The 12,999-nt window shown below is 38.1% G+C and overlaps 1 protein-coding gene across 1 annotated transcript in view; it reads left to right on the forward strand.

Annotated features, from left to right (window-relative positions):
- The window catches only part of LOC134349575 (protein THEM6-like), a 41,304-nt gene that overhangs the window by 13,403 nt on the left and 14,902 nt on the right, over window positions 1-12,999 (forward strand). The window contains exon 3 of the mRNA XM_063054105.1: window positions 12,263-12,395. Coding sequence (XP_062910175.1) covers window positions 12,263-12,395 — 133 coding nt within the window. The remainder of the gene's footprint in view (window positions 1-12,262; window positions 12,396-12,999) is intronic.

Below are 12,999 nucleotides of genomic sequence, written 5' to 3' on the forward strand. Positions count from 1 at the left end.
TTTTCTTGAGCTGAAGAGGATAACTGAGATTAAGTTAAAATATTAGGTAGATACTTCCTTGAATACTTTGAATATAAAATAGCTGGCTCAGTAATCTGTAAATTAATCAGGTTTTATTATTTATTATTGGAGATTATACATTGCAATTAAGTGTCACATGCACAGTCCACTTGAAATTCCAGCAAATTGTGCCATGTTCTGGTGGGGCGGGGGGAGCAGTTTTGGATCTCCCCCTCCCCCTCCAACTTTCAAATCCCTTACTCACTCTTCCTTCAGTTAGTCCTGACGAAGGGTCTCGGCCTGAAACATCGACTGCACCTCTTCCTAGAGATGCTGCCTGGCCTGCTGCGTTCACCAGCAACTTTTATATGTGTTGCTTGAATTTCCAGCATCTGCAGAATTCCTGTTGTTTGCTTAAATTGTGTAGTTTTTTTGCAGGTTGATAGCTGGAAGAAGTATCTAAGGGTTTGTTTGATGTTTTCATTCCTTTGTTCAGTGTATTTCTTCCACGTGCAATATCTGCCTTGAGGTGGGAAAAATTATCATGTTCCCTAGTTTGTTTGACTTTTGAAATTTTAAACTGTAGTGTTTTGAGGAAGTATATTTTCATTTCCTAAATATGTTATGGTGCACAGTGTTGGAAGAGTTCCATTTTACGTCTGTAGTTCCCCACATGATAAATTCTCATCTCCAGTTGCGATGTGCAGCCAAAAGATAAAAGCTTCCCATGGGGAGAAAGGAAAAACAAAAACCAGTTTTGTTGCTAAGGCCAAAGGTGGTGTTCATTTCCCACAGTAAAATAAGGGGATGAGAGCAAAGCGAATTGAGGCAAAAAAAAAAGTTTGTAAAGAAATGTGTAATTCAGGGCTCTGAGGTTTAGTTTTATAAGAAATAGCAGTGATCAGTAAAATTATAATGAATGTGGGGAATGTGTAGGCTTTATTTCTGCATTATCCATAAATTTCTCTTTCAATATTTTTATTAATATATACATTGCATAAATACAAATACAAAATTCATAAGGATACAATTAAGTAATATGAATTATATTACATTTAAATCACAGTAATATGATCACAGTATCCCATATTCCAAATCAATCATGTAGGAAAAAAAGATTGAATTATGAAATGAAATAAAATAAAATAATTGTATTTTATTAGAAAAGAATCTACCCCCCCCCCCACCAAAATGAGCTGGTTGGTAAAAAAAAAAGAAAACAAAATAAATACCTTACCATATAAAATTATAATAATAATGGCTCAGATCCATACTTTAATAACAGTTCAAAGATTATGAAAATAACTCAGAAAGGGTCCCCATAACATTAGAAAACCATGTTTAGAATCAGAAATCGAACAACAAATCTTCTCTAGATCAAGGCACAACATAACGTCAGATAGCCATTGAACATGAGTGGGCGGGGCAGCCTCCTTACACTTGACCTGGCCATAAGAGACATAAAGGCCAATACCCGCAAATTAGGTGGCTTCAGTTTTGTTGCAGTATCCTCAACAATACCAAACATGCAGTCAAAGGATTGGGCTTAAAATTGACATTGAGAAGTACAGAAGAAGTTTGAAATACATCTTTCCAAAACTTTTCAAGGCTTGGACATGTTCAAAACATATGAATTAGTGTGGCCACTCCATTAGTACATCTATCACAGTAAGGGGAAATATCTGCGTAGAAACGAGAGAGCTTGTCTTTAGACATATGAACTCTATGTACCACTTTGAATTGTAATAAAGAATGATGAGCACATAATGATGAAGAATTAATCAATTTTAAAATAATTTTCCAGCTCTCTTCAGATATGAAAATGTGTAAACCCTTTTCCCAGTTTCCTTTAATTTTATCTAAGAGGCCTTTTTCAGTCCCAACAGCAGACCATAAATATAAGATATTGAACCGTTGTCAAAGGGTTTCAGATTAAAATTTATATCTATTATATTCTTACCTGGACTTGTAGGAAATATATGTAATTGAGATCTTAAAAAACCTCTAATCTGTAAGTATTGAAAAAAGTGGGTATTGGAAAGGTTAAGTTCCATTTAAAGTGCACAGATGAAGATAGATTCCCTCCATCAAACAAATCCTGAAATCGTTTAATACCCAATCTCTCCCATTCTTTAAAAGATAAGTCAATTAAAGATGGTTTAAAAAGACAGTTAGAAAAGATGGGACTCGAGAGGGAGAATCTCAATAAACCAAAACCATAAATTTCTAAATAGTATTTGATCATGATCTGTCAAAAAAAATCATACAAAAACAGTGTAAAAAAGATTCACAAACATCTGTGCTATGATGCCACAAGGAAGCAGCTACAGTTTCTCCACCTCTGCAGCTGTACGCCACAGCATTGTTTAGTGGTGCCAAAATCCCTTGCACCTACTGGTGCAATGTTAACAGTATGAAGTAGTACCAAATAAAAATTGTTTCACTTGGGGCAAAAGTGTTTTATCACTGACAACAGTTGGTTTCACCTGAACTCTTTATGATTAATAAAGTACAACTGTTCTTGGATTCCTTAGTTTAGAGCTGCCTGCTGCAACTGGAATTATGTTACCGTGGTTCATTTCGGAGAACTGGGTATTGCTGACAAGGCCAGCACTCACAAGCCATCCCTAAATGCCCTCGAAGGTGATGGTGACTTGATTGACCAACCACCTTGAACTGTGTGGAATGGGTGTAGTTGAGAGTTCCAGGACCTAGACCAAGTGATTAGGAAGGATTAATGATGTGTTTCCAAATCATGAAGATGTGCTTCTTAAAGTGGAATATGCAGATTGTGGTGTCCCCAGCAGCCAGGTGCCCTTGTCCATTTTGGTGGTAGTGGTTGTGAGTTTGGGGAAGTGAAGTCGGTGTAGCGTAGCTGAAATGATTAACAATGGTTCCTTTTTGTAGATGCCACACGTTGTAGCCATGTTGCAATGGTGGAGCAGTGGATGGAGTCCAGTTGAATAGGCTGCTTTATCCTGGAAGGTGTCAAGGCATTTTGAGTATTGTTTGACAGTCACTTGCTTTGCAAAGTAGAAGTATTTTAGAGAGCCAAACTTATGCCCTATTAATGATGGAAACGCACTGGGTATCAGTAACCAACTTTGTTCGCTATGGGATATCCAAACTGTAAACTGCTCTTGTTTTCACCAATAAATGAACAGCTGGCATGCTTGATTTCTGCTCAGTGGTGATACATAGATGTTGATTGTTGGGGATGTCTGACTACAGTAACATCATTGGTGTATGGAGTGCACTCGGCCTTTAAGTGATGAAGTATGACATGATTTTGGGAGGTCTAATAAGGGTTGGGTGTACACAGTGAATGGGAGGGACCTAGGAAGTATAACAGGGATTTTAGTGTACAAATCCAAGGATCATTGAGGCTGATAGCACAAGTAGTTAAGATGGTGAAGAATGCATATGGAATACTTGTCACTAGGGTATATAATATGAAAGCACGGAGGCTGTGATGCAACTTTATAAAATATTGGTTATGCCTCAACTGGAGTATTTTGTGCAATTCTAGTCACCACACTAAAGGGAGGGTGTATTACACTGCAGAAAGTGCAGAGGAGATTCACCACAGATTTTGTCTGGGCAGGAACATCTCACTGATCAGAGACTTGACAGGCTGGGTTGTCAGAAGAGGGTAAGTGGGAGTTGATTGAGATATATTTAAAAAAAAATTATGGGTAGATTAGACATTTCAATTATTTCACCTCAGCAGAGGTGTTAAAGATAAAGGCCTAGGTTTAAGGTGAGGGATATGAGGTTTAAAGGGCATCTGAGGATTTTTTTTTTCATCCAGAGGATGATTGAAATGTACTGACTCCACCACAGTTAAGCATCTAAACAAGCACGTGAAAGTAAAGAAAGTGACAGACCTTTTCTGGTAAACGGAGTTGGTATAGATGGCTGGTTGGTGGTCAGCATGGATGTGGTATGCTTTAGGGCCTATTTCCATGCTGTATGACTTTATAAGAAACTATTCTACACATTGCATTTAGAGAATCTGAACAATATGATATCCCGAACAGGGCTGATAATTATTTTGCCGCCTTTAGGGAAAATTTATACCTTGCAAAGCCCATCGAGGTTTCAGAATCAGGTTTATTATCACCAACATGTGATGTGAAATTTGTTAACTTAGCAGCAGTTCAATGCAATACATAATCTAGCAGAGAAAAGAAAACATAATAATAAATAAACAAATCAATTAAGTATATTGAATAGATTAAAAAACGTGCAAAAACAGAAATACTGTAAATTTTTTTTAAAGTGAGGTAGTGTCTAAAGATACAATGTCCATTTAAGGGGAAGAAGCTGTTCCTGAATCGCTGAGTGTGTGCCTTCAGGCTTCTGTACCTCCTACCTAATGTTAACAGTGAGAAAAGGGCATGCCCTGGCTACGGGAGGTCCTTAATAATGGACACTGCCTTCTGAGACACCCGCTCCCTGAAGATGCCCTGGGTACTTTGTAGGCTAGTACCCAAGATGGAGCTGACTAGATTTACAACTTTCGGCAGCTTCTTTTGGTCCTGTGCAGTAGCCCTTCCATACCAGACAGTGATGCAGCCTGTCAGAATGCTCTCCGTGGTATAACTCTAGAAGTTTTTGAGTGTATTTATTGACATGCCAAATCTCTTCAGACTCCTAATAAAGTATGTCTTGCCTTCTTTATATCTACATTGATATGTTGGGACCAGGTTAGATCCTCAGAGATCTTGACACCCAGGAACTTGAAGCTGCTCACTCTCTCCACTTCTGATCCCTCTATGAGGATTGGTATGTGTTCCTTCATATTACCCTTCCTGAAGTCCACAACCAGCTCTTTCATCTTACTGACGTTGAGCGCCAGGTTGTTGCTGCAGCACCATTCCACTAGTTGGCATATCTCACTCCTGTACGCCCTCTCGTCACCACCTGAGATTCTACCGACAGTGGTTGTATCGTCAGCAAATTTATAGATGATATTTGAACTATGCCTAGCCACACAGTTATGTGTATATAGAGAGTAGAGCAGTGGGCTAAGCACACACCCCTGAGATGTGCCAATGTTGATCATCAGAGAGAAGGATATGTTATCACCAATCCGCACAGAATGTGGTCTTCCGGTTAGGAAGTCGAGGATCCAAATCAAAGGGAGGTACGGAGGCCCAGGTTCTGCAACTTCTTTATCAGGATTGTGGGAATGATGGTATTAAATGCTGAGCCATAGTTAATGAACAGCATCCTAACATAGGTGTTTGTGTTGTCCAGGTGGTCTAAAGCCTTGTGGAGAGCCAGTGAGATTTTGTCTGGCATTGACCTGTTGTGACAATGGGCAAATTGCAATGGGTCTAGGTCCTTGCCGAGGCAGGAGTTCGTGATTCCCTTCAGTAAGGAATAAAGTGACCAGAATCTTCCAGCCTTGAAATGGTATTTCAGTTGATTTTGTAACAACCATAGTTCATAGCTCCTAATGGAGTGCTACTGTGTGCATGACCACTAATTATTTTTTCCAACTGCTTCTTTTCCCTCAGCAATTCACAATTCAAGGAGTTGGAAGTTAAAGATCATTCACTGATCACATGCATTGTTCAAAATTTTAAGAAGTGATCCACAATAGCTGTATTGGTGGAAATCTTAAGGTGCAAGGCAAACAGGGGTGGGTTCGAATTTTATGGAAGAGTTTGCATGAGGAATTGAGTTGAAAGCAGTAAATGCAAAGTGAAGGGATTCCATTGATGAAGATTGAAGGACAATGAGTCTCTTCGGTTCAAAATAAAGCTATGATAATCTCTGGATTACTACTGGAGCCTTGTGTGAATTGGCATAGTGTCAATGAAATCAATGAACTGTGTGGGTTATTAAAAATTAGTATGGGAGAAATAAGTACTAGGGAAAATGGGAGTTATTCCATTAGGATAAGCTTTGCTTGAATTGGGCTGTGTACTATGCTTCAGCAGATGAAATAACTGGACTGCAGATGGAGATGAGGCTTTCAATTAAATGGTAATGTGAGTTCTGGTGAGAAATTTAGGAACTTAAAAGGGCAAAGTGAACTTTGACAAACTTCTATAGTTGTGTGACGGAGAGTATATTGACTGGTTGCATCATGGCCAATGCCCTTGAACAGAAACTCCTAGAAAAAGTAGTGGATACAGCCCAGTCCATTATTGGTAAAGCCCTCCCCCACCACTGAGCACAACTACACGGAGCGCTGTCACAGGAATGCGGCATCCATCATCAGGGACCTCCACCATTCAGGCCATACTCTATTCTAACTGCTGCAATCAGGAAGGAGCCTGAGGGCTCTCACCACCAGGTTCGTGAACAGTTATTGCCCTTCAAACATCAGGCTGTTGAACCAGTGGGGATAACTTCATTTGCCCCATCACTGAACTGTTCCCACAACCCAAGGACTGACTTTCAAGGATTCGTCATCTCATGTTCTCAATATTTTTTGCTTATTTATTTGCTTATTAGTTTTGTTATCTTTTGAATTTGCAGAGTTTGTTTTTTGCACATTGGTCATTTATCCGTCCTGTTAGGTGTGGTCTTTCACATATTTGGTTATTTTTCTCGGATCTACTGAATATGCCCGGAAGAAAATGAATCTTGGGGTTGTATATGGTGACATATATGTACTTTGATAATAAATTTACTTTGAATTTTGAATGTTGGGTAGCAAAATAGATAATTTGTTAGGGAAAGAGAAAGATTAATGTAAGGGAAAACCTCCACTTAGTGTCAGAACAGGGAATATGATTCAAAGACTGAAATGAATGCTCTTCTTAATGCATGTTGCATTTGTGAAAGGATCGGTGAATTAATAGCACCAATGGGACTAAATAGATAAAGGTTTAGTTGACTTTAGTTCTTAAAGTCAAGAGTTAAAAATGCCAAGGTAGCTTCAGAAACTTGAGGCAAGATAGAAAGAAAAGAAGGATCATCCTGATTTTAAGCTCTGCAACAAAACCAGTACATTGGAAGGATCTTAGCTCAAAGTAACAAGAAGTACAGTAGTTTGGGAAGAACCAAGAAACAGCAATAGTCAGAAAACATAGGAGGGAATTGTGAAGATAACGGAGGGTTGGTATAAATCAGAAAATTATGGGTGTATATAACATGGGTAAGGCAATAGTCATAGGGAATTCCACTGTACATAGATGAGAATTGATCATTAAATTTATTGAATGCATTAGGTATCATTTCCAAGTAAGTATATTGAAGTATCAATGATGGAACAGGCTACTTTAGATCTGGTATTCTGTGATGATAGATTAATTGATGACCTGATTTTACGGGTCGTTAGGAACAGTTACAAATATGAAAGAATTTTATGCAAAGATCGGAAGGGATTTTAGTTCAATCTGGCACAATAGACAAGATGATCCAATTGATGTAGTGTTTTTCATTTTCAAGGAAGCCTTTGATAGGGTACTATACCAGAAGATATTCAAGAAAATTAAGATACAAACAAATGGGGGTATATACTGGTGTATTGAGGATTGGTTAACATTAAGAAAACAGTAAGAACAAATAGGTGACTTACAGGTTTAGATTTAGTAGGGATCGGTGTTATTCATAATTAGGGCTAAAATGATTTAGATGAATTAACTGAGTATAATATAGTATATATACATTTTGCGCAACTCTCCCTCACTTAAATCCAAATCACGCGCTAGTCTTGACATCATCATAATGGTGTCGAGGTTTTCATCTACGTCAATGATGGACGAACAACCATATATACATTTGTTGATTATGCAAAGTGAGGTCATGGTGTGGGCTTGAGGATGATGCTGACTGATGTTGGGAAATGTAGCCAGACCACAAAAATGGGCAAGGACATAACAAATGGAATATAACGTTTAAAAGTAAGGTCATCCACTTTGGGGAAAAATGGTTAGGTGGATTTTATTTTGTATGGTAAAAGATTGAAAGACATTGGTATTCAGTGGGGCCAGAATCGTTGCACATAAATCACAATATGAATGTGTGGTTTCAGTAATCAATTAGGAATGCAAAGGGTATGTTTGCCTTTATTGTAAAAGATCTTGTTGCAATTATCCAGACAGGATTGCATTTCAAATATTGTGCGCAGATCTAGTCTATACTTAAGGAAGATTATACTTGCAGTAGCAGGGATGCAGGCAAAATACCCTATATTGATTCCTAGGTTTGATATACAAGAAGATAGTAAGTATCATGAACTTTGAAGAATAAGGGTGATTTCATCAAAATGTACAAAATTCCTGATGTGGTTAACGGGATAGGTGAGTTGTTTTTCCCCTGGCTGGGATATTTAGATCCAAGGTTCAGTCTCAAAATACGAGATCAGCTATTCAAGACAGACGAGAAGAAATTTCTTTGTACAAAAGACAGTGAATCTTTCAAATTTATTACCAGATGGAGCTATGAAGGATTAGTCATTATGCATATTTAAGGCTGAAATTTGTATTTTTTTTCCAATTGGCCGGGAGCTTTTTTGTCTTTCAGTAGGGTCCTGGTCTCAATGCAACACAATTTTTCTACTTTTTCTCTGGAACAGAATATTCCAAATATTCTCCGAACCAGTATTATTATCACTGACCTATGTCATGAAATATACTGTTTCATCTAGAGAAGAGGTCATGTCCCGGATGGTGAGGGTCTTTAATGATGGATGTTGCCTTTCTGAGGCATTGCATTATGAAGATATCCTCAGTGGTGGGGAGGGTTATGCCAGCAATGGAACTGGATGAGTCGACAAAGCTCTGCAGCTCCTGCGCATTAGAGGCTCCCTACCAGCCTGCGGTATAGTCAGTCAGAGTATTCTTTACCGTACATCTATAGAAATTTGCAAGCTTTTGGTGTCATACCAAGTCATCTCAAACTCCCAGTGAAGTAGATGTAATTCTTAATTTTCAACTAAAATAGATGACTCTTTATTCTGAAACTCTGCTCCCTAACTCTAGATACACCTACTAGGGAAATATTATCCAGCATCCACCTTTAATCCTCTCAGCATCTTGTATTTCAGTATGATCATGCCTTCTGAAGTCCAATGAGTATATTTCCAATGTGCTTAAATTTTCTTCATAGTCTAAACCCTTCATTCTAGGAATCAGTATGGTTAATCTCTGCACTGTCTCCAATGGAACTGTCTTTACTTAAAATACAGAGACACTGGTGGTACTAGTTACTGATTGCAGATTGAAAATGACCCATTTATCTTGACTGTTTTCAATTTGTTAGCCATTCTCTTTCTATGCTCATGTATACCTGCATAATCGAAGTTAAGGACATGAAGTTTCAAACCCGAGTTTCTCAGCCTCGCACTGAATTTGAAATTCCGCTATGCTATGATCGCTCTTTCTTGGGTGGGGGGGGGAGGTCCTTTAATGTGAGACTACCAACTAATCCTGTTTCATTGCATCATGCTAAATCTAACATAGTCTGCTGTTTGGTTCCTCATTGTATTTTCACTAAGCAATTATTCCAAGGACATATCCTCAAGGCTAGTTTTGCCAAATAGATTCGTCCAATCTGTATGAAGATTAAAATTGTTCATGATTACAGTTGCCATGACAACTGTAAAAGTTCCCACTATTTTTTGAATTGCGCTATTTTCCTACACACAATGGATCTTGCCCCTCTTATTTCTCATCTCCACCTAAAGTAATTTTATGTCCTGAGATTGAGCAACTTCATTCCTCAACGATCTTTTTTATCCTGTTACTTTACTTCCTTTACTTTTGTCTGTTTCTCCAAAATATCAAATACAGTAGATTTTGGTTAATAGAGGCATCCTTTAATGTAAATATGGGAGAACTCAATGAACAAAAACTAATTAAGAAAATAGCTGAGGCGTCCTTTGTTTATTTGGGACACTATGCTGCTTAATTGGGACAGAAACTGTTGCTGAACAGTTTCTAACTAGCATCAGTTACGTGCACTGTGCGACCTTTGGGACACTACATGCTTGGAGCAAGCAGTTTTTAAATAGCGTCAACTGTGTTATGTTATCCATTTGGGCCAGTGGATGCTGATTCAAAAAGCACTACAGTTTGTCATTGATAGTTGGCAAGAAATAAGCAGTAATACAATTCAGAACTGTTTTGCTCGCTGCAGTTTCAAGCATTCTGGTTTGGAGATGCCAGAAATAGCCAGGCGTGAAAATGAAACAATTTCACTACTTCAAGTTAGGAACTACGAAGAAGTTGAAGGTATCAACAATCATCTTGAATGCTACAGTGAAAGTAAAGATTATCCATTATCAGCAACAGGTCTCCGCACTGATATTATTCATTTACAGTTGATCAAAAAAACACGGCAACGTACATCGGATGAATTTCTCCAACGATAACTATTTGGAATTAATAATTGGGTTTATAGTACTGTAGTAGTGGTGGTAGGCTTTAATTTGTTCTGGTATTTCATTTAAATACATAATTTGTCACTTAATTAAATGGTAGTTTGTCCTTTTTGCTATGTAGCTATTTTTTTTTACCTGTTTAGCTACTTCCACAAAACTTCGGCTAACTGGGTCAGCTGCTTAATTGGGCCAAAATGTACTGGTTCTGATGTGTCCCTATTGAGTTTCATAGTCTTTTCCCAGCTTCATTCATCCTGCAAACACACCTCTAATGAGTCTAATGCTCTAACCCTTCCTGATGCATTCTGGTTAGTTCCATCACTGTCCTGCAATATTGCATTTCCCTTTAGTCTTTGCCTTCCAAAGTATTCCTTTATCTAAACCCCTACCTTCTTTTCACTTTCTCCCTCCGGGTTCCTGGCATAGGGGAAGCATAGCTGAAGACAAATGCACTTCAGTGAAAATGCTAATTGTTTCTCCTTTCACAGTTGCTGCCAGACAGTGCTGGGGGTTTACAGCATTTTTCCATTGCTGTTATAAGAAACATACTGTCCAAGACTTACATCAACCACTGAAGCACCTATTTAATTCTCCACTATTGGATCCCATATCACTATTGGTCTCTAACTCCACTCTCATGCAGCTAAGCCTTGTTCCTTTCTTTGGCTGAACTTCCTGAAGAACCATCAAGCACATCAATATCCAAAGGGAAACTCTGTTTGTGAGTGACATGGACTTTGGGGGCAATCTGCCATCAGGTAGTCTGCCTGACAATAAACCATTCCTGCTTGCACATTCTTGGGTGGCCACGTCTCTAAATATGCTACATCACCATTCAGTAAGATTATGGCTAGTCTTTTGTCTGAGGCCTCTTGCCTTCATTACCCCTATAATGCCTAGATACATATGAAATACATGAATATGCATCCTGTGCATTTTGGGAGGTTGTGGTTATGGACTCTTCCAATGATTGAGATCACTGCAAGTGCAGAAGTGTCTCCAGCATAGCTGATGCACCAAAGTGATTCCAGCTACTGTTACATTTCTGAATCAGTGTTTAACTGCTGCAGCTGGAGACACTTCCTGCAGCTGCATTTGTCTATGTCTCTAGAACTTTTCACGATCTGAGTTTCTGATAGCTGGCCTTATTGGCATCCAACTTCAGTAAGGAAACTGTGTAGTGCTTCAAAATGTTTTGATTCTGACATCCATTGAAGTGAAGTTGAAAATAAGAGAAATAGTTGGAGATTTAGTGGATTGGATCTTGCTTAATCATTTGCATAATTTCTAATGGCAAAAATCACAGTTGGAAAGGAATGTGATGTCTAAATTACTCAAACTGAAAATCAAGTTTGATCTAATCTCTTGTTGACAGTTTATCCCTGTTTTCTAGTGTGCACATTTGGCGTCTAATTTATTTTGTCAGCTGTTATAATTAGAGTACCAGAACACAAGACAAGCAGAAGTATCTACCAGGCCCCTCAAACCTGACCTGTCATTCAGTATGATCACAGTTGATCTTAATTGGCCTGAACTCCTATGCCAGCTCCCCATAACCCTCAATTCTTTGTTCTTTGAAGTATTTATCTACTAGTGCACAAACTAATACATTTGCTGTCCTTTTCCCATTTTGAGATTAAACCAAAGCTACTTGCACAAAATCGTTTCTGCTCATGATAGTTGCTTACTCTCCAATTGTCTGTCCCATTTTATCCATCTAGTCTACTTAGGTTGTACTTAAGATGTCAGGATTAATTAGGACATTCCTTTAGAAATAAACATTGTTTGAATCATAGTATTTCCCATTTTTGGGAATAATATCTAGCCCATAATTTAGCATGTATATAAATAAAGATGTGGGTGGGTGTATTTTCAGTATATTCTGGGCACTGTAATGTTATTTTGTGTGTTTTCCAGGTTGTCCCTTTATATCCGCAATGGTCTATTACATGCAACAAGGAAGTTAAAAGCCAATATGGTGGTCGGCGCTGCAACCATACGGTATAGACGATCTCTGCATTTGTTTGAGCAATTCAGGATTAGGTCTAGAGTAAGTTGGTACTTTATATTTAACAAGAATTATGCTGGATTATGATTATTAATTTTCATGGTGGTTAAGCAAATCGCAAGCAGTTTTTTAAAAAAGACTAAATTAATAAAAATTGACTTAGCAGGGATCTTAGAAGTTTGAAATACAGACGGAAAATGCTGGAAAAATTCAAGAAGGGCATCATAAAAAAAGAAAACGAGTCGATTTTTCAGGTTGAAGATCATTCATCAGAATTGGACCTAATACCTCAGTATGCTTACAATGAACCTTAACTCTGTTTCTCTTTTCATCAATGCTACATGACCTACAGAGTGTTTTCAGTATCTTCTGTACTGTCTTTATTTCAGATTTCTAGCATCTGCATTTATTTTCAGTCAGATGGAGGTTTCTCACATGATTCCTATTAAATAAATTTGGCAGGTTGGTAATAACAATTGGACATTTTATAAATATCCATAAGAGTTTTTTTTTCCTAGCCTGTATATGCACCCAGAGTAATATTTCTTGAATTCCTTCAAGCAAGAGGGATACCTATCTCTTGTTGCGATGGACATCATCTTTATAAAGTGCTGTTAGCACAGAAATTTGTAGGCTAGGTAAAGAA

This window comes from Mobula hypostoma, chromosome 7, assembly GCF_963921235.1.
Source record: "Mobula hypostoma chromosome 7, sMobHyp1.1, whole genome shotgun sequence".
Lineage (NCBI taxonomy): Eukaryota > Metazoa > Chordata > Chondrichthyes > Myliobatiformes > Myliobatidae > Mobula > Mobula hypostoma.